This window comes from Rhamphochromis longiceps, linkage group LG4 (genome assembly GCF_057381845.1).
Source record: "Rhamphochromis longiceps isolate RC_006_pf linkage group LG4, R_longiceps_female_GT1.1, whole genome shotgun sequence".
Classification (NCBI taxonomy): domain Eukaryota; kingdom Metazoa; phylum Chordata; class Actinopteri; order Cichliformes; family Cichlidae; genus Rhamphochromis; species Rhamphochromis longiceps.
In genome coordinates, this window is record NC_140560.1 from 10,623,463 (window position 1) to 10,651,214 (window position 27,752).

Below are 27,752 nucleotides of genomic sequence, written 5' to 3' on the forward strand. Positions count from 1 at the left end.
CTCAAAACTGTGCCGTGGAAAGTAAAATAAATGTGATTTCAAGTCTGACAAAAGCTCAGCAAATCATTTAAATCCGCAATTCATTTTTTAAAGTGTGTTACACGTTAAAAACTGCAGCATCTATAGTTTTTCTCCAAAACATATTTTTTATTGCGAGCTCTCTGTTTTTTAATTACGTAACAGACACTACTGTCACACACACACACACACACACACACACACACACACACACACACACACACACACACACACACACACACACACACACACACACACACACACAGCTCGGTGCTTGTTTAATTACTCAGTGCGTGATGATATTTGACCGTGAGCCATAAAGGAATGCATAATGTTGGGAAACGCGCACATATGGTGACACATCAGGCTCTCATGTCCCAGGCAGCTGCTTCATATTCTCTTCGTGTTCCGCGTATATGGCGCTCTGACCCCTGACAGTCAGGCCCCTGCTCCTCTCCGGCCTGAGTGACTGATGGGCTGTGAAGGTGGGGGTGGGGGAGGGGGGAGTGTACTGTGGGAAACTTTGGCTTGCCAAGTGGGTTTCGAGACGAGATGAAGATGGTCCCTTCACTCATACGTGTAATTTTGCACTTGTTCGATTTATGCTTTTGCTTTTGCTGTCACCCTGCCGCGTGATGCTCTGTTTTTCTTTCTTTTCTTTCTTTCTTCTTCTTCTTTTTTTTTAGAACCTCCGGACAACTGGAGGTGCAGTCAGTCTCATACAATTTTGAGGTGAATTTTCCTGTAGCTGCTTTTATGTGTCTCTAAGTGTAAGGAAAAAAAGTGTTTGTTTGTAGATTCCATCGAGCAACCCTGTAGTGTAGAAAACGGCGTCAGGCATTCATTAAACCTACACAGATATCTTTGTGAGGAAGAGCCAACCTATTTGCCACCCACAAGGCAGCTGAATTAGGATGTGATTGTATCAGACGGCTGCTGGCTGACTCTGCCAGTACACTCTGTAATAAAGAATCTAAATGCACGTTCACGTATCTTTAAAGAGCCGCCGGGATTGACGGTAAATATGACAGAAGAATTCAAATCAATGCTACAGCTGCCTTTGAAGTGGCTTCTTCTGGTCACATGTATCCCAACAGTCCTCTTAAAGACACTCAAGTACTGCCAACAGCAGCACTCGTTTTTAAAATGCCTTCATCTGAATTTTAAAATCCGTTAAAAATGGATGTTAATGTGCACTTACTGCCAGCGGAAAAGTGGATATTGTCGCACAATATTTTCATCTGGAAGAAGTGTCCGTGTTCAAGGCCATTTGCATTTGTGCAGCTGGGCTGTGCACTTGGATTCAATCGAATCAGACTTTCAAATCAGTCGGGTTATGAGTACCTTGCATGGCAGCAGTTCAGAGAGAAAGAGAGAGAGGGGGGGAGAGGAGACACTGCTGGAGACAGGAGGGAACCAGAGCCTGGCGATACAAGGACACCGTGAGCCACTCCACATCTAAAGCCCTGCTTTCATGTTCAGTTTACCGCTGAGCCATGATGATTTCAAATATGGCTCAGTGGCACCACTGACACCGTTTCTGCTGACGGTGTCCGTGCCACCCGCTCCCCGCCCGTGGGATGCCAGGTTAGGCCGGGCCAGGCCTGCTCACCATCTGGGTCTCATTTCAGCTCCTTAGCAGCAGCCCATGTGACGGGAGAGAAGAATTTCTGCAAAGCAATGATGTCATAGGTTTCCTTGTAATAGAAGCTGCATTCGGGTCCCTTCGCTCTTACCCCCCCCCCCCCCCCCCCCCCCCCCCCCCCTTATTCTCTGGCCTGTCGCTGTGTGGCAATGCCAGGGGGCACAGAGTCAGCCCTTTCTGTTGAATTTGGAAGCTGAGACATATTTGTGTGAGTGTGCATGTGTGTGTGTTGCGGGGTAGAGTGAATTTTCTTTCTTTATGTTTTTTTAAGGCAACAATAGCCAGAGGTGACCGCTATTTTTGGGCTTGTTGTTGTTTTGATGGGTTTCATACGTCTTAACAAGCAGGCACAATACACACTGTGTTTGCAGATGATCAGACAGGAAGGTTTTTAGTCCCTCTGATAATAAGTGAAGCGTTCATAAACAACACTGGCGAGGAATCAGGTTGGCTTTAATAGGGATAGTGATAATAAAAAACAAAGTAAATGTTTGAGTGAGCGACATGCTCCTGTTGTGGGCTGTAAATGATCGCAGGAGGAACAGTCTTTCCCCCCTGGGTTTGAAACAACCTTCACTGCGCCGTGCAAACAGTCTAAAGCAGACTCAACAACAGCAAAGCAAAGTGTCTTTAATAAAGGTGGAATAATGAGAAGAAAATAGAAAGAGATGTTCAATAAAAAGCAGTTAATAGGAAACAGGTGTGCTGCAGGTGAGGAAACACTCGGGAACATTTCTGGCACTGCAGCAGCGTGGAAAGTCAGACACCCTTGACAGAGTCCAACCGGGACCGGACCGCCAGGCCGCCGGACTGACGAGTCTCAGTCATGTAGAACTTGTCAGCGCTGCACGGCTGCAGCTCGGAGGCGCACAGGGAGGAAATCTCAAACGGGGTGACCGACGGGAGAGAAAATTGCAGGCAGTAATGAAGCAATTTATTTCAATCAGTAAAATCAAATGTGAAGCAGACCCGCCTGTGCTTTCCTTATGAATATGAAAAAGAAAAAAAAAACTATCGGCACAGCTCAAATGACGGACTCCTCTGGGGTCGACCCTAGCAGGAAAACTGGAGACACTCGCTGTGGAAACTGTGACAAGAACCATTATCCATCATTTTCTTTTGTTTTTGGATCCATTTTTTAAAGGCCACTTAATTGCGAGGTTATCTCGAATGATATTTGAACAATTCCAGATTCCTTTGGCATTTGTTGAAGGAAACCCCAAGAACTGAGATGTGACTGCGAAGAGTTAACGCCTACCAGGGCTTTGTTTGCCATATCTCATCATATATGATGTACTTTTTTAAAATCAGTAATTTAACTTGACAATAAAATACCTTAGAAGCGGGATAAAAATTAATCTTCAGTAAAGAGACTTAGTTCTTCTGTTTTTGAGTCTTGGTCTGCTTTAGACTGTTTGCACAGCACTCGTGAAGGTTGGTTCAAACCCAAAGGAAAAGGAGGTTATCCCTGGGATCATTAACAACCCACAACAGGAGCATGCTGCTCACTCCAACATTTACTTTGTTTTCTATTATTATCATAACCATATCATTATGGTTATTCCGCACCAATGCCTTGTTTATGGGCACCTCACTTACTATCAGAGGGGGTTGAACCCCTTGTTAAAGAAAGTCTGTCCTATCTACTTGAGCTAGAACTTTCTCACACTTATCATCATTTAAGTAAAAAGAAAGAAAAAAAATACTTTAATGATCTCAAAGTGACAATAAAATAATAAAACTGCACTGAATTAGTTGGACAAATATAACTGTTAATAACAAAAAGAAAAGTAAACAGTCATTTTAAGTAATTTCATAAATAAAAAGAAAATGTTACATTTTCCAACATACTATAATTAACACTCTAAATTTTACTGTAATTTATCCCCAGATATATAAACATAATGGACAGTGGATGAAAGCTGGTTGTACCTCTTGGGTTTGACAAATGAAGCAGGAACACCTTAAATCTTCATGTATTCTCACGGCCAGCAGGGGGCGACTCCTCTGGCTGCCAAAAGCAGTCCAGCTCTATAGAGGTTTATGGGAAAAAACCCTCATTTTCTTTATCGTATGAGCTCAGCAAACACTTTCTTGATGAGTTTACTTTTAAAATCTCTAGTTTAAAGTGTTGTTTAATATGGAGTGGTGTTCATTTTGTAATTCACGGCCCCTTTAGAGTCATAAGGGAAGATAAAGCATCTTCTGTATAAGAAGCTTTTAATGAGAGGGCAGTGTCCTTCGGTTTCTCAGTAAAATCCACCCGTTGCTTGTAATGACTGGTTTCCAAAACCAGCATGTTAAATGCTTCAATGCTCAGCTTGAAGATTCACTATACAGTGAGTGATGTCACAGTACTTCCATCCATCTCTTCTATACAGTCAATGATAAAAGCAAAACATATTCCCTCCAAATATTTTGTATACAGTCCTTAGTCCATATTGCACATGCTCTTTGCTAAAGCTATTTGTCCATGACCATAAACTTAAAAGCATGTTGTGTGGTTGATTACAGGGAAATCAGTGTTTAGTGTATTGCACTTCATAGACCTTTCATAGACCTTTCTGCTCAGTAGGACTACAACCTACGTTTTTTTTGTATTTAAGCCTCCATGTTAGGTGATCCTTCATGCTAGAGCTGGATACGTCCAGAAATACATCATTTAGCTCTGTCACGATTACAAGTGGAGAACAATGCTTCTGGTATTGGCCTTCGCTCTGTCGCCTCCAGTCTGTCTTGCAACATAAGCCTATGTGCCTTTGGTAAGAGGTTTCTCTGTATACAACCAAACCATAAAACAAAGAGATGTATTTGGGGGATCTCAAAAAAATCCATGCTCCGCTACAACCCAGTGTCCTCTGGGTAAAGCCTGCATGTTTTGAGGATTTTGTTTTGTTGAGCTCATAATTCAACACAGACACGGCTGTTAGGAGCCAGAAAGGTTTCACTCGGGCTTTTAAGAACATACTGAAAAATCTTGTTCTGCGAAGTTGTGGATGGTGGTTTGGAGAGGTGACTCAGTGTTTCGAGAGGAGTGTGTTCACCCTCGCTTAACGCTCGTATTCTTCACTCAGGAGCTGTTGGACGCCATAACAGCAGTGTCGACTAGCACAGAACACAGAACATGCTGACACCTAGCATACAGATTGCTTTATTATACATTTTAATCCAAAAGTTTTAGCCTCTGTCAGATGACAAGAACCACACGTAGATTTGGACACATGATGGGCTGTGAAAATGGCCCAAAATATATAGTTTCAGACAACAAGTGCAGTTCATCCAGCCGTTCTTTTCCTTTAATGGAATTTATTGCACAGTAGAGAACAAAGTTTGACTCGTGTTGCACAGGTGTCGCCTTCAGCTTGTGTCTCATTGCATGACTGAACTTACAGCCAAGAGTAACCCTGGCTGAATGATTGTCTCTTAAGCTGATGCTTCACAGAAACAGTCAGTCACATGAAACAGTGCAGTGACCACAGCATAAGAGCTACTGTACTTACTGCATTTGAACAAAAACATGTTTAGATAAAGTCCACTTGGTCGGAGATGCACAAAACACACAATTTACACCAAATAAAATATGGAAACCAGACTTGACTCATGCATGTTTGAAATATGATTTCTCATATATAGGTCTCAGCTACCACACAATTCATCCAAAGCATCAAATTGGCAGATATCGTTGGTGGCTTGAAGTCCTGTAAATCAAAGACAGACAAACCTCTAAAAACGGCAACAAATTTGTTCAGTGCGAACAACATAATTTTAAATACAAGTGAACCATATTCCACTGTCAGACAGGTGCCTGTTAACAAAAAACTTAAATATTTTCACTTAACTGGAGAGAATTTTGTGTTTTTGTTCTCTCTTTCCGCTGTCAACTCTCATCTTTCAAAATAAAAGCACCCACTTCAAAATAAAACCAGCAAGATGGATTAAAATCAAACTTCAGAAAATTCGCAGCAAAATGGACAAACATGAAAAACAAGACAAGACATCAAGTATGTTAAAACAAATGACATATGTCAAACTAACTTTAATTTTATTATCCTCCCAGGTTGTCAGCTATGACCCTTTAATGGCTTCCTATTTATGATCAGACATATATAAATTTCAGACCTGATCGGTAGGTCACTGTATGACATACTCCTACTTGGACTCCAATTACACTCACTTTCAGATCCTAAATAATATTATGATTATTATTATTTTAATTCTTCTGTTTATTTGACAACAGACCACAGTGTCAGTGCCACAAGGTGAATGGCGAAGACAGCTCTGAGTGTTTATTTGTCTTCATTCTTGCTCACGTAGCCGAGATGAAATGGATGCACATGTTTGTGCGAATGTGCGGATGCTCGACTCTTTGTGTCCATCGTCTGTCTACACGGAGCTGACTGGGGCTTCCAGGGTGGCATCGAGACCACCTAGTGTGTGCACATCGAGCCCTTTTGAGGCGCTGAAGCAGTGCAGCCTGGGAATGATTAATGGGCCAGCGGAGTGACACGCTCCGCAGCTCAGCTTCAGACCCCCAGCCAGCTCCCCTGCTGTGTCGCCACCCGACACAGCCAGCTCAGTGACAACGCCGCTTGTACGACCACACACAACACGCTTCCTCGGTGTCACTTACCCAACTTTCCCCCGGTGCCACCTCCCCCCAACCTCTCCACTAAAAAAAGCATTAAGCAGCTCCACTGTGGAGGAAACGCTAAGCTCCTTTAGCTGGTACCATCCTTCCTGCTGCGCTGTCAACACAGGCGTCTTTTTACTGGAAGACAAAGGCAACAAGTGACAACCGGCTCAGTTATAGATGTCTAACACGTATGGTCATCTGCAAAATGTCTTGAACCCTACTAGAATAGCATTGATAGTAAGTCTTTGCTACAGTTTTATGGGAAACCGTCATTAGTTTAGGCCTCACAGTGTGTGTGCCTGATCTCAATAACATCATGTAAATTAAACGTGACTGCTGTTTAAACCTTCACCACGCATTAGAAATTCCAGCTGCTAACGGCCTCACACCTCTTTTCACTAACAGCAACTTCACTTTTAAACAAAGGATAGACATAATATGCCGGCCTCAAAGAGGAAATAGAGCTGCTGGTCCCGCTTACGTATTTATTTTTCCATATAACCTCTGCGGAGGCGTCTCCGAGTGGCCCTGTTGCTCCATAATGGATTTCTACATCCTCCTGTGCTCTGGCCTCATCTCTCACATACCCCAGTGACCAATTCTTCTCTGAAAGAGAATGAGGAACCACTTATTGGATTTGAGGGGATATCCAGCAGGATAGATAGAGAACAGGAAAATTCTCTGGCTACCAGACATCGTTCCCTAAATGACTATAAATATCCTAGGGTTCCACATCTGCTCAAAGGCGGGAAAACCTGGGGATTCATCAGCAGGAACTCTCCCTCTGCTCACTGTGTGTGTGTGTGTGTGTGTGTGTGTGTGTGTGTGTGTGTGACTGACGCAGACTGCTTTAGCAGCCTGGGAGCAAGGAATCATCCACAGGCAGAGGATTAAGCCGCCTTCCAGTCTCCTGTAACTCTTCCAGTCTGAGTGGGCATGTAGACTGTTCCCATCCTCCTCTTATCTCTTGTTCAGGTCGTCACAGCTACCGTGGGGCAGATGGCTCACGATACCTTAACAGGCTCAAGCCAAACAGTATAAAGTGATTTCCTTCCTCTCCTGATTCGTCTGAGACATATAACAGGCGGTTTCCTTCCATCTCTGCTCACAGGAAAACCTCAGGCGCTGACTGTGCTCAGGCAACGCCGAACAGCCTATAGCCTGCAAACACCTACATGTGTTTATTTACACGGATAGCGAGGCAGTTTCTCATGATAGGGAGTTAGAGATAACGCCTTGTATCTGGTTCCCACTTATACAGGCATTTGGGAAAAATGACCTCAGAACAGAGAAACCAAACAGTATGTTAGATTTGACCGTGACATACAACTGGTGCAGTACCTGGGCTCTGTTACGGCACCATTTTTGTCTTGTGGCACTAACCATAAGACTTTAAAGAAGTCACAGAAGTGACTGCAAGGTTTCTATTTACTTATTTAAAAATGCATAAAAAAAACATAAAAAAGACTTAATGTAGACACTGATGCAACAGTGCTTGCTGAGAAGTTACAGTCTGTTTGATCTCACAGCTCATTGTGCTTGCTCTGATTTTGATCTGAACATTACAGATTTCAAAATTAAAAATGAAACTAAACAAAAAAACCCACAAACTGAGCAGATTCTTAGACTGACCTGAGGTTACCAGACCACTGTGCTCGCTCACTATCTCTACTAGCAGATTGTGCATTAGCCACAAAAAAAGCCCCAACAGAAAAAAATGTTAGCATTCCTATTGCATTGTGGGTAATGTGCATATACAGTGAGGCCGAGATCAGAGAGTAAAATCATAAATATTTAACCCTGTTTTATATACAGTCATTAGCCTCTGGAGCTAGAAATGAAGCCAGAGCCAAAAACTGTAGTTCCTAGAATGACCACTTGAGGCTGGCTTCTGAAGTGAGTCAATCTTTATAGACTCCAGTATTAAAATGCTCAACTTCTGAGCTGAAATGAAAATGAACTTGTTTAAATTCTTCTAGAAAAAAGGGTCTTGGTCTTTTTAGTGCTATTTTTTTTTAATCGTTAACTTAGTTTCCATGGGTCTTTTCCCGTGTGTTATGAATAAATCTTCTTTTTTGGGTACCCGTACTGTTTTATTATGTTGTATTTATCCGCGACACCTTAAAGGCTGGTCCGTGAAAATATTCTCGGACATAAACCGGTCCGTGGCGCAAAAATTGTTTGGGGACCGCTGGCTTAAAGGTTGGATTATTTGGACCATATCTGATTTGAATGACAGGTGGGTACCAAATCAGCACCTGTAGTCACTTACCATCAGCTAGGCCACATATATTTAAGGTACATAACTGGACCTATTACCCCTTTAAAGCCGGTTGGAGCAGGCACGCTCCATTTTGCGTAACTATTTTTAAATCCCTGTAGAACCGGAACCGCGTAAGCTAGCGCAATAATTTTTTTTGCATATGAAACCGGAGGAGTTGTACTTACATCTTATGCCATCAGCTTGTCCTAGGTCACGGTTTCCTTCCACATATAGCTTTGCAAAAATTGCATAAAAAGCTCTTGCAGGAACAAAAACATAATATTCCAGAAACACGCTTTGCCGATCCGATCAGCTGTTCGTAACACTTCTCACATTGAAACCGACGTCGATCGCATGTCCGCCATTTCCTGCCCGAAACTGGAAGGGACGTTGTTTTCGCGGAAAATATAGTTTTTTATTTGTAGGCCTTAAAAGCCTATACTGGTGTTTTTATAAGTCATGTTTGACTTTATTCTTTTCTGAATAGTTTCTGGGATGCTTAGAACTCGAATTGCACTGCTGGAAATAGTTTATGTTGATGCACATGCTGTTTTCTTTGCAAATTTGCATCATCGTTTTTCCTTCAGTATATAAAAATTGGTGTATCTCAAAAATAAAACTATGAAGACACTCAAATTAAATTTCCTGTTGTTGTAAACTATTTTTGCAACTTTTTTGTATTTAAAGTTTTGAGGGATAAACCTCTTAAATTTCTCCAAGTAGACATTTATGTAAAAAAAACCAAAACGATTTTCAATTCTTTTGTAATTTATTGCACTTTTTTGCAATTAATGTAGTTACTATGGACTTAATGCATTCATATTATTAAAATATGGGCTATAACAGTTGTATTGATGTATAGCAACTTTAAATGCTCCCATAAATGGCACTACAGCATGTAAAAATATAATGTAAGCTCTGGCGGACTTGGTTCTATGGTAGGTCTTAAAGGGTTAACCAATGATGTTATCTTTTAATGCAGTTATTTGAAAAAAAACATCAGATGTAATTGCAGTAATTGCACTAACAACTAACAAAAAAGCATGTGCATTGCGTTGTGTTACTAATTAGCAGGTCGGCATAATGTAACTAGAACAGCTATGCAATCTGTGCGTGCACCTTGACGACCCCAAATGTCTCTTTAGTTCTTGTTCAAAACAACAACAATGATAAAAACAAACAACAAAAGACGCTATAATCAAGGATTCAAAAAGAGCCATTTTAAACTAACAGTTGACGTTACTGTGGCCATCTTTCACATACAGTCTTTGGCCTGTGACTCTTGTTATGGCAGGCAACTGATAATGATTTGCAAAAATAAGGGTCACGTCCCTTTAAACAGTAAAATGATATATTAGTAATAAACCAGGCAGGTCTGACTGACAGCTGAGGCCTTTGTACTGCATTTGTTTTACTCATTACTCCAGTAAGGTTCAGGTTCACTGAACATTGCCACTAAGATTTCCTCAGTTAACGTGCCTCAGGAAGACACCAAGCCTTTTCCTCTTCACTCAGTACCATGTCCTGGAAGCCACCTAGCAACCAGGACAAACTTTGGGACGAAATGTACACAGCAGTAACAAAATCCCTGTGACTTCTCAGTGTTTCCATAAAAGCAACCATTAACCATTATTTTCCTAATTTTCCCCCCCTCCTATCTAAAGAAAATCTGATGCTGTTCAAGCTCTAAGAGTTTTCCTAAGTTGGTGTACAGCTTTCCTTCACACCTTTCTTTGACTTGTAAAGAGTTTACACACCACTGTGTGCAAAAACTCCACAAATGTCTCAGTGAATTGAATGAAAACTGAAAAACAATTGCACTTAAGCTTTATCTTTGATAGCTAGGACAGGGGGTTAAATGTGCAATCTAAAATACACAGGAGAGACATTTTTGAGATGGGAATGTGGCCAGTTATAAATAGGCCTTTGGAGAAAAGTGAAGAAAAGCACAATAAACATGCCACAAGAACGATGGATTGTCACCTCAGCATTATGATTTACAGCCTAGTGGCTTCCTGCCTCTTCCTCCCTTATTCCCTCTGCACGGGTGAACACCGTGGAGCTGCCGTGTGCCGGAGTGTTAAAATAACCTCCTTGCTCTGTGGGGGAGATTTGGACCTCAGCCTAACACTGGAGTCCTGCAGCAGGACTGTTTAGGACAGGTTTAGTCTGGAGAATGCCTCTTATGACCACAAGCTCAATTAGGCTCAATTCATGTAATGCCAGGTTTACTGTAAATACAAGCCGTGAGCTGGAGGAAACTATTCAGGCCGGCCTCAGTTCGGTGATTACAGTTAGGATAAGTGGGTGATTTTCAAATGTCTCCCTATTGTATCAACACTAAACCACAATTCCCATAATCCAAAATTACTCACAAGACACAATGAATAAGAACTATAGGCTGCAGTAATCTAGACAAAGGACAAAATAAGTACAAAGCTTGTGGTGCCACAAAGGCCACACTGCTCCAAAGTCTTATCCTACGTCATGCCCTGTTCCAACCAGCTAGCTTTGTGACTCAACTTCAGTGACAGAGAACTTTTAAGATCTTGGTAATGACATGGAGAAAAAAGGTTTGACAAAGGTATATGGACTTACAGCGATAATTTATGATGTAGGAAATCTGGCAAATGTTAAGAAATTAGTAACATTTTTTTTAAAAATTAAACACTGACTCCTGATCAGATCCCACTGCTTACTTATGCAGGTTAAAAATGCAAAAGTAATTTTAACTCCATATACTCTGGCCTACAGTACCGTGCAAAAGTCTTGAACCACCAGCGTGACCTTAAGAAATTTGAGGAAACTGGGAAACTGGATAAGTGGAGGACAAAAGAAGAAGTGGCAGCTTTAATCTACAGCCGATGAACAGTATCTGAAAATCATGTCATTAAAAAATAGGAAAGAAATCCAACAAAGACCAGAAACAGGACCTGAGAGATGCAGATGAACCTTCAATGGAAGGAAGAGGAAGAAACAGCAAAAAAAGTCTGAGGCATGCATACTAACTCCCAAACTAGAATGAAAATGAGTAGCAACAAGTCTTATGGAGTGAATTTGAATTTGAAATCTTTGGTTCAAATGATCATCAATATGTACAAATGAGAGGGATCAGGCGAGGCGTTACAACAGTGAGTGTCTACAGCCATCTGTGAAACATGGTGGAGGCTCTGTCAATGTTTTTGGCTGCATTTCATTCATTTGTATTTGAGATCTTGTTTAAATTGATGGAAATATGAACACAGGAAAGTAATATCAGATTTTGATCCACTATGCAGAACCATCTGACTGCCAGCAGCTTAATTTTTCATCATTACAATAACACGGTAGAAGCATACCTGGATAGAAAAACACAGTGGAACAGCCTAGACCTCAACATTAAATGGTGTAAAGAGCTACTGAAGTAATGGATGAACAGTTAAGAAAGCTGGGCACAGTGGTGTTATAGCATTTAGATGCAATCCGCATGCAATAACCATATAAGCTTCCTTTAGAGACAGAACGGGGGGAACAGAATTTGCTTATCAAGCTTAATGACCTTAATGACCGAGGACCTTTTCATCACCTCTCCCATAAACTTGAGGAAGGAAAGGAGCAGCACTCCTGTCAGCCTGTTTCCACACCTACACTTTGGAAGCGCTCCAGTTCATAAATGAAAATATACAAGGCATCAAACAAAAACACACAGCTCTATCAGAAGCTAATAAGCTTTTATGAGATTATTACTCAAGAGAATATTTCAGCAACAGTCACAGCGGGCATTTTTAGTCAGTGACGCAGTTGTACACACACACACACACACACACACACACACACACACACACACACACACACACACACACACACACACACACACACACACACACACACACACACACACACACACAGAGCATAAAAAAGGAAGTATTCTCCAGTGAACGCCCCGCAGTCTTGAAAAGCAGTGACAGCAGGATGTTCCGTCACCAATCCATCAGCTTTGTGCTTTAATTGGTCATTTTAAGTGCAGTTTTGTTTCCTCCAGTGGGCTGCCAGGAAGCGAACCTCAAACGCGATCAAGATTTGGCTCTGCGTTAAATTTAAACACATGACCTCTGATGGTGGGAGGATCAGGTGAAAGAGAGGCCTCGACAACAGGTCTGGACATTTAAAGAAAAACTAAGAAGAAGAAGAAAAAAGAGAGCTAATAGCCAGCATGTAAACACATTCTTTTACACCCACCCACCCCATCCCCATCCCCTCGTGTATCTGTGTCCCATTTCATTCCAAAAGACGAGATGAAAAGCGTGACAGAAAAAACGAGTGACACGCAACAGAGGTTCCAAGTGAGGCTGTTGCAGTTACATGGCGTATGTTCCAGCAAACTGAACTAGTGCTACGCCCACTCCCGCCTCCTCTGGACCGCTCCCAATCCTACAACAAGAGGATAAATGGGCTGAGATACACTGGCCATTATGCGTTATTATTCATAAGAGAGGGTGTGTTATCGTTGGCACCACCTAGCAGCGGCTGTTTAGAAAGGGGAGTGAATAACTCTGGTCATTACTGATTGCACAATTACAAAATGTGGCTGCTACAAAATGTCGGGTCGGTTTTGTTCAGCCCCCCTTGGAAATAAAACGGGTCATGGCTCGGATCAGTCAGAGCTCACACACTGCAGAGAAACTGGGAAGTGCTTCATTGTGCTGTAGCACATGCAGAACACTGTGAAGGAATGCACTGAATGTTGTTAGAATAAACATTTTTTGCGTGTGTGTTTTAAGCAAGTAAAGCCAGGATAATGTCTACAGATCAACCTGGCTGCATTAAAACCTGCAGGCAACTGCTGCTCTTTTTAAATCACCTCCAACAGGTCATTAATTGACACACAAATTATTACCAGCTAATCTTAAACTACACTGGCTAATGGTAAATTGCAACGAGCTGATGTCACGCTGCATTACCTAATGACATGCACTACACTGAGGAGGAGAGGCCAGGCTGACTTTGGGTGGCTGTTTATGTTGAGGCAGTGCATTCCCCCGTTCGCCAGGCAACCAAACGGTTTACGAGCAGTTACTCACACAAAAGCAAGGGGCGGGCTGATTGCTCAACTAATTGATCTCCACCAGAGATCACAGAGCCGTGCTCATAAAGAGGGAGGGGGAACGCCTCCCATGACATCAGCGCATGCTGCACGGCGAGACGGGACCTGCAACTCAGGGAAAAGACTTCTTCCCACACTGAGAGATGCAGTCGGCAGAGAGTTTACACACATTTTGCAACCAATAATCAGCAGCGGGGTACTCTGCTATTAGACAAAGTGGTTGGTGGTATAATGACAACCTTATTAGAACTCCGAAATATAAAATAATATACACATAAGCTTCATGGGAAACATTTGCCATGCCACCTTCTCTTTCAGTGTTGTGCAAAAAATTTGCTTCCAAAATCTTGATTATGCCTAACACCCACAGGGAAATTCCTGTTAGGTCAGAGGCCAGCTTTAGTTGCTGAAATTCCCTTTTTGTGAGCTGACAGGTGTTCGGTGTCTTTCAGCGAAGCTGATGTGAGCCAAGAGTTTAAGCACAGATTAAAAAATCATTGTTAAATTCCATGTAGTGAAAAAAAATCTACTTTTCATGTGTTTTATATAAATATAAGTCATTTAATCTATTCTAGATTTTGGATTGGAGCAGCTATATGTTTTTCTTATTACACAGATATGAGAGAACAACAACTTTCAAGTGTGATAGAACTGCACAAAGACTAAGACCCAATAGCTGGGATTATTTCACATAATCCCATATTTCTTTTCTCTGTCTCTCTTTTAAACACAACCCATCAATTGATATCTGCACCGAGGCCAAAAGCAAACACAGTAATGCCGCACGTTTTCACACAGACGAAGAAACATGCTCGGGCCTGGGCGAAGTGGCAAAGAGGGATGGCTTTAGACAGTCTTTCATTGTGAGGATAATTCAGTTCATTAGCACCACTCATACCTTTCATCTCTTATCTGGTCCCCGGGTACAAAGTGCAACCTTGTGTTGTCTGGCAGCTCATCGGAGGTGAAAGGTGAGCTGAGCGATGGCTCATTGTGTTTCTGTGTCTGCAGTTATGGTAGCGGAGCTGTCGCAACTCCTGCCAGCAAGGAGCAGATGTGTGGCTGCCAAATTAGCCGTGATGGCATCATTAGCCTGATAGCATCTGCCCTCATAAAAGCAGGCAGATGCTGCTAAGCTGTTCTGTTAGCCTTTGGCCTTCATATGGAGTGGACAGAGGTAATGGTTCTTGTCAGCTTTGCTTTTGCTGTCACAGACCATAAAATATGTGATGTAATGTTAGCTCTCTATGAAAGTGTAAAAGATGTGGTTGCAGTTGTTTTCAGCCAAAAATTCAAATAACCCAAGGTGGATAGCTTTGCACTGCCGTCACGAATGCCTAATAGGTAGCACCAAGCCAAGGTTTGCGATGAGCCATACTTAGTGTGTGAGGGACCCTGGTCCCTGAACTAGTCTGATAGTGCCAACAGATTCCTAGCCCCAAATCTTGACTCCTGGTCCTTATCCATATCTTGCGTTGACACTTGATGGCTGAAACCCAATCACCCTGAGCGGGTAGACCACGTGGGTTGGCAACGCGGTGGAGTCGGGGGGACAAAATGAATGTGAAAACAGTCAAGTCAAAAATCCAGCAGACACTCTGTAGCCTCAGTGTGTATTTTAATGTACATCCTGCCTGGCTAGAAATGAAACGAACCAAAAAGAAGACATTTAACTGTTATTTATGTTTCTGCCACAGCATTGTGCTTTCTCCAAGATCATGAATTTAACCTGATTTGTGGAACATCTCCGTGGGCTGGCACTGAAATGAGCTGTGATCATTCAGCCCCAAAGGCCACACAGGCAGTTTAGTAGCTGGGGACCAAAGAGGACATTGTGGCATATCTGAGTTTTGACCGTGCAGCTATTATCTGTCGCCAAAGCCGAAGACTTGAGAGGGAGAGAACGTTAACACGAGCTTGACCTCCTCCTTTATTTAATAAGATAAGATAAGATAAGATAGAACTTTATTAATCCCTCGGGTGGGTTCCTCTGGGAAATTCGACTTCCAAAAAGCACAGCAACGACCGAAGTTACAGTTACAGAATTGTTATATGTATATATATATATATATATATATATATATATATATATATATATATATATATATATATATATATATATATATATATATATATATATACACACACACACACACATATATAAATACAGAGACAAATATAAATAAAATATACAAAGGGGATAAATAGAATAAATAGGAATAAAAAATAAAAATACAAGTGAATTGCACATTTCAAGTATTGAGTCTATTAATGTGGATGAACACAGAGGTGTGGATTGAACCACACATAGTGGGAATCTGTGTTTTTTTCCAACAATCTTCTCTCAGATGCTTATTTAGTAAAAGATCACGCACTAAATGTAGCGCTATTGTTTAAAAACTGGTCAAATGATTTCTTGTATTTTAAAAGCTTCACTTTGCTATGATGCGCTCATCACATTGTCAAGATAAATACCCAGTGAGAGGCTTGTAGCTCTGACAGTTTCCACAAATATGTCAAAGAACTGTTTTGTCCACCTTAAAAATTACGCCCCACGGCTGCAGTTTGGCTGCGCCCCAACTGGTCACAGAAGATCTCATTTTAAAAGGATTTGTTTTTCTTCCCAGTGCTGCCGAGGTCTTGCTCATAGGGAATTGTAGGATCATAGTGATTTTATTTACCTCACGATATAAAATGGCCTGAGATAAAATGACTGTGACTTGGAGCTCTATAAATAACAATTTGCAGCATCATCGCTGCCACAGAGACACGAGACTGAGACAAAAACTGATTTCACAAAAAAGCTAAGTTGGTGGGGTTTTTTTATTTCTGTTGCTTTCCCCCAAACTACCATCTACTCACTATTAAAGGAAGTGGATTTTTAAGCAATTGCAAACTTGACTTGCCACTTGGTGATTGTATGATAAACAGTGCAGTAAATCCTGTTTCTAAAATCCTGTAGTTAAGTGCATGTTGCTCTGGTTTCTTGTCCCTGGGAAAATATATGGACTGTAATTGTGAGGATAGTTTTGATCTACAGTACTGCAAAAAAAAAGTCTCAAGCCATCCCTCATTTCTTTTTAGCATTTGTGTCCAACAAGCCAGACTTGCTTGTAAATTGTCTTGAACAATAGGCTTTCTGAAGGTTTTGCAAAGTTCTTCTTTGGACATTGACTGCTTTTTGACTCATTTTCAGCCCAGTCCTTCTACCGGACCATTTTCAGTGGATTATTTTTATTTTTATTTTTGAACCAGCGTTGTGTCTACACATAACAAACAACTTAGCAAAGAACCAATTTTGAAGTGTATCTTGTCAAAAACACACATTCTTTGTTCCCCATTTTAAATATAAAAAATATGCCAAAGACACCACAGTTTGACAGACATGAAATACTTTGGCATAAACAAAGTTATTCCCAAAGAGCTTTTAATCAAAAGCTTCTCTCAGCATGGTGTGCAGTGTGTCATTGGAAAATACATAGAATCAGTTCATCCAGTGAAGCCTCGTCAGAAATGGTGTCACTGGAAGAGTGGAAGAAGCCATTATTGAGGAAGGGAAACAGAGAAAAGGCTGAGGTGTGCTGAATTACACAAGAACTGGACTGAACATCAGCAGCAAAAGGTCTGGCGGAGTGATGAATCCACATTTAAAATGTTTGGTTCAAACTTTAAATAATATGTACAGAGGACAGAGGTGTAATAGTGAGTGTCCACAGCCTTCTGTAAAAGACGGTGGAGGATATGTTATGTTTTGGCCCTGCATTTCAGCCAGTGGTGTTAGAGATCTTGTCAAAATGTATGGAATCACGAACACAGAAAAGTACCATCAGATTTTTGATCCACCATGCAGTAACATGTAGAAAGCATTTAATTAGGGACAGCTTCATTTTTCACAGTGATAGTGATCTCAAACACACTGCTAGTGCAGAAAAAAAACTACCTGAATAGAAAAACAGACAATGGAACAATCAGAGATGGATTGGCCTCAACATTACTGAAACAGAAAGAACAGCCAACATCCAATGAAGAGCTTTGAATATCCTTCAATAAGCCTGGAGAACTATTTCTGGAGACTACTTAAGAAAGCTGCCTAAGAGACATCAGGCTGTGTTGAAGAATAAAGGTGGTCATACCAAATATTGGCCTTCACGCTTTTTAAAACAAAACAAACAGTTTTTGCATTATATATTGTATTTCCATGTGTGTTCTGCACATCTTTCAATAACTAACTGAACCCTTTTCCAATTTTCCTAGCAAAATATAAAGAAAGCTGCTAGAAGGATGCTTGTCACTAGAAAATACAGCATGTACTCTCTATAAGGAAATGGCTCTCTGGCTCTCCTGTGATATTGAATATCTGAACGTGGAGTCTCTCCTTTTCTGTTTAATATAAATAGTATATGAGTGATAAAATGCAGCAAAATGAAGGCCCCTTTCTCATTTTTCAAACATCCTGCTACCTCCAATATGTGCCTCATTAAAACCACATCTCGAATACCAACTCCTCATGTTCCGACTCAGTTGTTTATCTCATTCATGCCATCTCCTTTTTGGCTTGATCAAAGAAAAACGAAATCTTTAAATAATTTTCTTATTCTGATGCTTTGTTTGTTTACATAACACCAAGGTGACGGGGCAGAGGTCGATGCGTAAACCCGATCCATATTCTGCGGGAGATTGAAATCTCCCCTTTGCAGATCCATTTGGTTCTCGTTCAGTGTTTAAATTTTTTTCTGAAATCATCAAAAGCGCTCCGGAAACTTGTAAAAGGATTCATCATCTGGAGTCCTTGTTGTTGAAGTCCTTTGTTGTTGTCTTTGCCCTCATCAAAATCGCAGCTGCTGCAGCGTCGTGTGATCGAAACGTTCATTGTTTGGTGTCGTGAGTCTGGTGGAAGCGAGCCTGGAGGCAGCTGCGGGTGGGGGTGGGGGGGTCGTGGATCATTTTTATGCCTTTGCATCACCGAGTAAAACGTGCTTTATTAAAGAAAGTCCAGGAATTCTGTGCGACACAAGCACTGACTTTAATAACAAGTCCATTCTGGGGCCGTGGCAACTGCAACACTGTATTTATGACAAAGATTTAAGGGCTGTTCATCATCAATCATCTGCTTTTCTGCCATCCGTTTTATGCAACATGATGTGATCAACGACTCCGTGGCGTCTTTATGAGCCTTAATAGCAACGACTACTGCCAGAGAATTAAGGATAAGCTCTTGGTTGCGTTATTAGAAGTGGATTTCTAGTTTTAAGCATCAGATTAGGGAGCCACCTTATCTATTAAAACTACACTGCTACAGCTCTGTACAGTATTTAAAAAAAAAATATATATATAGCCTATATATATATATATATATATATATATATATATATATACACACACACACACACACACACACACACACACACACACAGGGGACGTGTTTGCCTATACAGCATTAAATAACATTAAAAGAAAAACTTTATGGTCAAAATATGACTCTGCTATACTGTATGTAAAATGTCATTGGCATAAAATTCGCTATGGAAATCCTCCAAAAAGACTACTTTTTATTATAAATATTTTATAATACAGTTTTATAGTTGAGAACAATAAGCTGTAAAGAAGGGTGTAACTGTATAGCCGAAGCCATAAAATAGTTATGCACATGTTTTTTGAAATGATAAAATGTTGGGGGAACTGTAAATGTATTTTTGAGCTCCATCTAGGAATCAAAAGTGTTGGAGAACCTCCTAAAAAAGCTTTACATATAAGTATCGCTTTTCTGTGTGTTACTACTAAATGATACTACACTACTACAGAGACATAGCTGTAGAAATGAGGGAGAAAGCTAACTTATTATAGTGTAAGTCATTTAATACAATTTAAGTGTTACTTTTCTTTTTATAATACACATAAAGTACAGAAGCACTTCATGGATATGAATGAACTCTTGCGACTTTTCTGAAATATCACCCACATATGCGCCATAGGTGTTATGCAAGCATTGTATAAGCTCTGTGCACTGGAATCAAGTACACGTGACGCATTCGCAGTAAGTGCGCGTTTGTGTCTCTGTGTGCCCAGATCAATAAACCCACTGTTGTCGTGAAAATATGGCTCTGTAATCTGCAGCCTAAGTGCTGTCTTTCCCTGAGATCACAGACCGCCATGAGACATGAACCCTGTTTGATTTGGCGCACGCCTCCCGCTCATCATACCAGCGACTGTACAGGATTACACACAGTGAGAGAATAATTGCTCCTGGATAAGCAACAATTGCGCTGGAATTCGTTCCTTCTCCACCTCTGAAGAAGCGGCACATTCTTTTCAGCCGACACACACACACACACACACACACACACACACACACACACACACACACACACACACACACACACACACACACACAGAAAAAATACAACCCTCGCACAACCCTCTCATACATGTTGTATGGTTAGACATCTGACACCTGTTGACAGGGTTGGTAAATTCCTGCTGCCGCCATGGCGCATTTTCAAACCATCCGTAACAAAATTTCATTAGAGATCATCGTGCACAGACATTTGATTGTTTCTGAAGTGTAATCCCCCCCCCTTGTAGACGGGACGAAAAACCGCCTCCACCAAGCTGTGGGATGCGTAATTTTCATCCAATATGCACACCCACCGGGAGCGCTTCCTTACTAACCCTGATAGATGGCACTTGAACATAAATAGATTGCAATAGCATAGCTCTAAGTAGGCCCTTGAAACCAAATGAAAGCAGACCCAGAAAAGACACATTGCCACTCTGGATGTCCAATCAAAGCAAGCAGCTGTTTTGCAGTAACCATTTCTTTCTAAACTCATAGAAGATGAAGCTCTGTCCTGCAGTGTGTCTCTCTGATTGCATACAGTATGCTAGACCTAATAAAATAGCTTATTTAACCAAATTAGCTAAATGTTCTTCTTTAATGAGCTGCAGTCACCCGACTGAGAACTTTTGCACCAGTTTTAGTATTAGATGGCAGCAGCATACAGTGGAATTATTGGAGTTACTGGCCGAGATTTACCTGTGGCTGGGCTTTTCACTAACTCAGTTATTTGGCAAATGTGTGACAGATTTTATTGAGAGGCATTTGGAGCCTGCTACTGTGCACATGGCTTATTATCAGCACTCAAGCTATTGTCACTGCAGGAAAACCACTACAGTGGCAGTGTGAGCAGAGTGGGGATGTGTGGATGAGATAACACAGCTCATTAGAAGAGCCTGGGGACAGCTGAGGAGATAGCACTTATTATTTTTCATGATGCTCTCGCAAACATAGAAGTTTTTTTTCCCATGTGAAGTAAATATTAAGGATCATTGACACCAAATTTTTAAAAAAGAATGAAATTAAGATGTATTTCCTGCTTTTTTTGTCAAATGTTGTTGTGTCTGAAAAGTGATTGTGTGTTTTTAAATGATGACTTAAGTGTTACAGTATGTGGAAAGATGAAAAGTGCAATACCAGCATTGGCCTTCTTGGAGAAAGACAACTAAGAGCATTCCGTTACCTATTCATGAAAAGGCCCTGTTGCATTTTCCCTCACACTTCCCTTAAGTGGAGATAACATCTGGGATAAGAAAGAGAGTAAGAGGGAAAGGGAGGAGGGAGCCTGTGTGTGTGTGTGTGTGTGTGTGTGTGTGTGTGTGTGTGTGTGTGTGTGTGTGTGTGTGTGTGTGTGTGTGTGTGTGTGAGAGAGAGAGAGAGAGAGAGAGAGAGGTTCTTCAAAGCCTGGCATAGTGCGTGTTGGATCAGTCTTGGGGAGGGAGGTGTGGGAGATAAGCCTGCGACAGCTGCCAAACACCTCTGTGTTTTACTGTGTGTGTGTGCGCGCGCTTCTGGGCCTCCCATTCAAAAGCAGTGTTTTTGAATCCCAGCCACCTGCCAGCTCCGGTCTCTTATGGCAGGTGTGAATCCGTTTGTACGTGATTCAGACCACTGATGAACACGGAGCATATGTGACAGTCTTATCGCCTGAATCTCCCTGTAATAACAGCAAGAAGAGCGCACTGATGGAGAGATTACCAAAATGTGAGGTACTGTGGGGGCTGCTCATAAAAATGGTACATGACTGACAGAGGCAAAAAAAAAAAAAAAGTAAGAAAAAATAAATTATATATATATAACACAAAGATGATAACAGTTGAGAATTTAAATGTGTTTAATATTAAAACAAATATGAAATTATGGTATATATATATATATATATATATATATATATATATATATATATATATATATATATATATATATATATATATATATATATATGACAAAATGGTGGTGGCTAACCAACCGGACATAGTGGTGGTAGACAAACAGAAGAAGACGGCCGTAGTGATCGATGTAGCGGTTCCGAATGACAGCAATATCAGGAAGAAGGAAAACGAGAAGCTGGAGAAATACCAAGGGCTCAGAGAAGAGCTCGAGAGGATGTGGAGGGTGAAGGTAACGGTGGTCCCCGTGGTAATCGGAGCACTAGGTGCGGTGACTCCCAAGCTAGGCGAGTGGCTCCAGCAGATCCCGGGAACAACATCGGAGATCTCTATCCAGAAGAGCGCAGTCCTGGGAACAGCTAAGATACTGCGCAGGACCCTCAAGCTCCCAGGCCTCTGGTAGAGGACCCGAGCCTGAAGGATAAACCGCCCGCAGGGCCGTGCTGGGTGTTTATATATAAAATAACTTGCAAAATTACCCTGCCACAAAAAACACTAAAGTTCCCCCAAAGCAGTGTCTTGTTTCACTTTTGCTTAAAAGGCAACGCATGCAACAAGACCTGGCAAAAATTATAGAATCAAAACACCTGAAGGACCACTTTGTAGCAAATAGAGCGAGCACAAATATGACACAAAACAAAGTTTGAAATGTGTGACGCATGAATCAAACAAGTTTAATTAAATTAGGTTAATTCATCACATATATTTTCCAAGTAGAGGAAGAATTGTGGAATCACTTTGTGTTCTGCGAGTCTGAAACAAATACCTGCACAAATCTAAATATGTTAAAACAAGCTGTTCTACCTGGCTAATTGAAAGGAAGCGTGGCCCCAGCAAGAGAGCTGTTAGTGGAAACAATGGAAAAGATTATGCAACTCCTTAAAGATGTTATTTGCACCAAAACAAGAAATGAAAAGCAAATGTGCAGAAACATGAGCCAGTGTTTGCGAAGGAACGGTAAGAAATGGGCTGAATGAAAAGGGACGTGCATACAGTAAAGCCAAAGTGAAAAACCAGCACTAACACTGAAACAGAGATTACAGCAATCATGTACTGTCTGCCGACATTATGCTGAAACTTTAGTCTGGTGACGTTTTGGTGAAACAAATAAAGACGACTGCCTTAACCTTCCATGACCCGAACTCTTTCATGGCATGCATTTTTAATTTCCCTTTGCTATTTGTGCTGATTGGGACCTGATGATACTCTACAAGGGCCTGAGATCCACATATGAGGACATTTGTTTAAAATTGCAATAGAACAGTGGCAGTACAATATCCTCGTAAGTAGATATCAGGCCCTCGTAGAGCAGAATTTTGTATTGTGGTCTAGATAACCCAAAATGTGATGTCCACATATGTGGACGCCAGGCCCTCGGAGGTTTAGAAAGAAAACAAGCACATTTGCCTTCATCCTGCTCATTTATCAAATATGGGTTGAATGTCCGGTGAAGGGCGAAGAGAAGATGATTATCTATCTATCTATCTATCTATCTATCTATCTATCTATCTATCTATCTATCTATCTATCTATCTATCTATCTATCTATCTATCTATCTATCTATCTATCTATCTATCTATCTATCTATCTATCTATCTATCTATCTATCTATCCCTTTTGTTTTGCGAGATCTCGCAAAAGTCCGTCTTAATTTTTTTTCTCCCATGTCCCCTGCGGGGCTCCGTATGTATTTAATGGACTATGCTTATAAAGTTTTGACTTGCCATTTTGATTTTTATTTGTTTTTTTATTTTTACTTTGGACAAGGAGGTAGAGCCAGAAAGGTAAACAGTATTAGTTAATGCTAGCTCTAGCACGTTAGCTTAGTTAGGACATAAATACCTCAGTGTTATGACAATTTTCATAGAATTTAATGAAGTATTTATACAAAATCAACACTGTACACTTGTACTAGCCTATGCTTATTTTCCCCATGCTTAATTTTCTGCTCAACATTTGGAAGCAGCCTCAAGTGGCTCTTGGAGGAAACACACTTTGTGTCACTTGTGTGTTTTGAGCCAAGCTCACAGGTCAATATAGCTAGCTTGTTAATTGCTTAAACCAAGTATTACTGTCATTTCAGTGACTTGTACTTGGTTTAATAATACTTGTTCTGATACACTTCTTGTTATAGCTAATAATCTAATAGCTAATTGAATTGAACTGTGTGACCAGTGACAAAAGTGTGATAAATTAAACAGGTACAATGTCATTTTTATTCACACGAGCTATGATTTCAAAAATGAATTCTTTATTTAATGCATCAGTGCAATATGTATCTTGGGGTCGATATTAACAAGTCTCTCAGATGCGTGGGAGAGCGGAAGAAAGTTTTCCTGCCAGACATCACCAGAGTTCAGAGGTTAAATTCACAAGCAGGTGGCCCAGCAACACAGAGCTTGAACCAGGACGTTTCTTTTAGAGGCTTCATTATTTCCAATCCAGACCACAGCACACCATCTGTTTCAATAACCTCGTCTTACTCTGACGAACCCATACTGGGAGATTGAACTCTGTGATGTTTTTTAAGAAAGTGCATTTTCTCAGACTGAATTTGGCTGCCTCATAATTGCAATTTGGTAAGTCTTTAAACTTGTGTGCCGAGTTCGTCACTGTCAGATAACAAGCTCATATTTCTAAAACGTCACCTTTTCAGGAGCTAAGAAAAACAGCGTTGTTTTCTAGCTTGATGACACCGCATTTGGTTTTGCGTGTCCACGGGTTTAGAGTGTGTCAAACGACAGGGGACTGTGTAACCACTCAACCAAAGTGAAAACATGAAAATCAGAAAAACTGAACGGTTTTCAATGGCATTACCACAAAGGGTTGTTTAAATTCAATAAACTAAGTAATGAACTTATTATGCTTAGCCCAGCTGCAAAATGTCAAGGTAGGAGTTTCTGCATTAGTGATGAAAGTCTCCCTCTCTCTTTCTCTCTCTATGCACTCAGCCTGCCACTGCAATCTGCATGCCCGCCGCTGTCGTTTTAACATGGAGCTGTACAAGCTGTCCGGCCGTAGAAGCGGTGGAGTCTGTCTCAACTGTCGCCACAACACAGCAGGACGCCACTGTCACTACTGCAAGGAGGGTTACTACAGGGACATGACCAAATCCATCTCTCACCGCAGAGCTTGCAAAGGTAACAGGATGGTATGGTGTAATTCTTGGAATATGAATGATCCTCAGTCTTTCTCTAAGACCAACCTTTGGACACATGTTGAAGGTGTCTTCCAAAAGGAAAAAAAATGCTGTGCTTGGTACAATGTATACAAGTAGAAACACAACAGTTTAAAACAGACTTGAGTAAGCGACTTTTGGCTGCTGCCTTATCACGAGGTTTGGCATAGCAGGTAGCTCCATGTGTTTGATTTGGCAGATTTTTACACCGGATACTCTTCCTCACATATCCCCAAAGGGATTTGTATCTCTGCCTGGGATGAAACTGGGGATGTTTCGCTTGTTAGGCAAATGTTTAAAACCACCACACTACAGAGCCGGCGAAACAGATTTAAGTAAGCAACATCTAAAAATCTCATATCTTGTAAGCTGCACAAAAAAAGGCTTAAAGCCAAAAATTGAGGGCTTTCAGGTGTGGTTGCTTGAAAAGAGATGTCCACTAGGTGTCACCTCAACTCACCTGTACCACTGACCTGGACCTCTTGAGCATGTTTTCGGCGTTGGTGTGCTTTGGATTATAAAAGCCCAACATTATCTGAATGTCATTATCTAAGTCAGCGGTCCCCAACCCCCGGGCCTCGGACCGGTACCGGTCCGTGAGTCGTATAGTACCGGGCCGCGAGAGTTGAGGCTCAGGTGTGAAATGTATCGTTTTCAGGGTTTTTATCAGTTTTCAGCGTTATTTTGTTATCATTTTTATCGTTAACTCGGTTTTCCTGGGTCTTTTCACGTGTGTTATGAATAAATCTTCTGTTTTTCGGTACCGGTACTAGTTTTATTTTGTTGTATTTATCCGCGACACCTTAAAGCAGCGGTCCCCAACCTTTTTTGCACCACGGACCGGTTTATGCCCGACATTATTTTCACGGACCGGCCTTTAAGGTGTCGCGGATAAATACAACAAAATAAAACTAGTACCGGTACCGAAAAACAGAAGATTTATTCATAACACACGTGAAAAGACCCAGGAAAACCGAGTTAACGATAAAAATGATAACAAAATAACGCTGAAAACCGATAAAAACCATACATTTCACACCTGAGCCTCAACTCTCGCGGCCCGGTACTATACGACTCACGGACTGGTACCGGTCCGAGGCCCGGGGGTTGGGGACCGCTGCCTTAAAGGCCGGTCCGTGAAAATAATGTCGGGCATAAACCGGTCCATGGCGCAAAAAAGGTTGGGGACCGCTGATCTAAGTTGTCTAAAAAAAACATCCATCGAGTCAGTGTTCAGTATCCCGTTGGCATAAGATGAAAGCAGCTACAAGAAGTCACCAACTGGTTTGTGAAGTCCTGTTTTGAAACGTTGAGGTGGGTGTTTCTGACGTGGTTTTTTGAAGCCAGTGTGTGTCAGATCTCACTGCGAAATTGCAAGTTGTTAGCCAGTGAGGATTCCCCAGATAACCCTCCAAAATAGACTTTTATTAGGTATGACCCAGAATCATATTGTTATTGACTATTGGTATTTCTGGCTCCAAAAAAAGTGTGAAAAAACCACCACATGCCCACACCACCAATGTCTGGGTATGCGACTATCTTTTATATACAGTCTATGTTTGGATCCAGAAATCCCAGCCCTTTAAAAGAGATGCTACCAAAAAAATAAATGAAACTTAAGTTAAGTAATACAAATTTGGCCAAGAAATACTACAAAAAAATGCCTACAAAAATCACAAAAAAAAGGAAAGATGTAGTTTTTATAGAAACTGTAACCTCCAAAACCAGGCTCTTTGTAATAGTTTATACACTCACTCTTCACCATGCTCAGGTATGACAAGAATTCGTTGAAAAGTTTCGAGTAAAGCACACACCTGTCTTGGTGTCGATGAAAGGACCCCTGCAGCTCCCCAGATATTTGAGGTTCTCAGTGAATCCCTGACAAGACAAACATAACAAAGCAAAGGTGCGAGCTGATCCACTGAGTGGAGCGGTGAAAACAGCTCGCTAATCGTCCCTCTCTTCCATTCATACTTCCAATGCACGTACGCATGTGGACGGGGAGAAAGGAAAAACAACACGCGCACACAGGTGTGAGCACATACGTCGAGCTGCAGAGGATTAATGTGCGTGGGGGACAAAAGCTGAGCTCCTTCTGTCTTGCAGCTCCTCTGGGAGTAAAGACAGGCTCAGAGGCCCTGAGCAAACAAACTGCTGTCACTCAGTCACATGCACTAGCAAAATACTCAACAGATGCACAAACAGTCCTGTGTGAGATATGTACAGTAAGAGTGCATGGACCATTGTTCTTTATTTCTGTAATCAGTCGGGCTAAAGTTTGCCTTTTGGATGGAAAGTCTGGATAACAAATAATGTAATTTTTTACTAACTTTACAGCAGTGCCTCAGCATGCTTTGTTTAAACAATATTTCACCCTGCCTCTGTGCATTTAATCTCCAACCTCTTCCCACACACTAATGACAAATGAGAAACTCTGGATAGATGCTCATAGTGTGGTCTTCAGCCACATCCACCGCTGAGCTCTGATTGGCTGGTGACAAAGTCTTGAAATGCCTATCCTCTGGTGCCCCTATCCTTGGTACACCGCTGGCTATCAAAACACCGGAACAGCAACGTGATATTTCCTACTGCATGCCACAACAGCTTCCTCTCCTAATTCACTCAGACTTCTCCAGCTCGCATGAAAGGAAAGCGAATGCACGAGAAGCCGAGCCCACAAATGCGTTTTATAGAGGCGTTTTATATCA

At 41.4% G+C, this 27,752-nt stretch overlaps 1 protein-coding gene across 1 annotated transcript in view; it reads left to right on the forward strand.

Moving 5' to 3' along the window:
- Positions 1 to 27,752, forward strand: part of ntn1b (netrin 1b) — a 51,556-nt gene that overhangs the window by 3,882 nt on the left and 19,922 nt on the right. The window contains exon 3 of the mRNA XM_085403230.1: positions 24,818 to 25,006. Coding sequence (XP_085259356.1) covers positions 24,818 to 25,006 — 189 coding nt within the window. The remainder of the gene's footprint in view (positions 1 to 24,817; positions 25,007 to 27,752) is intronic.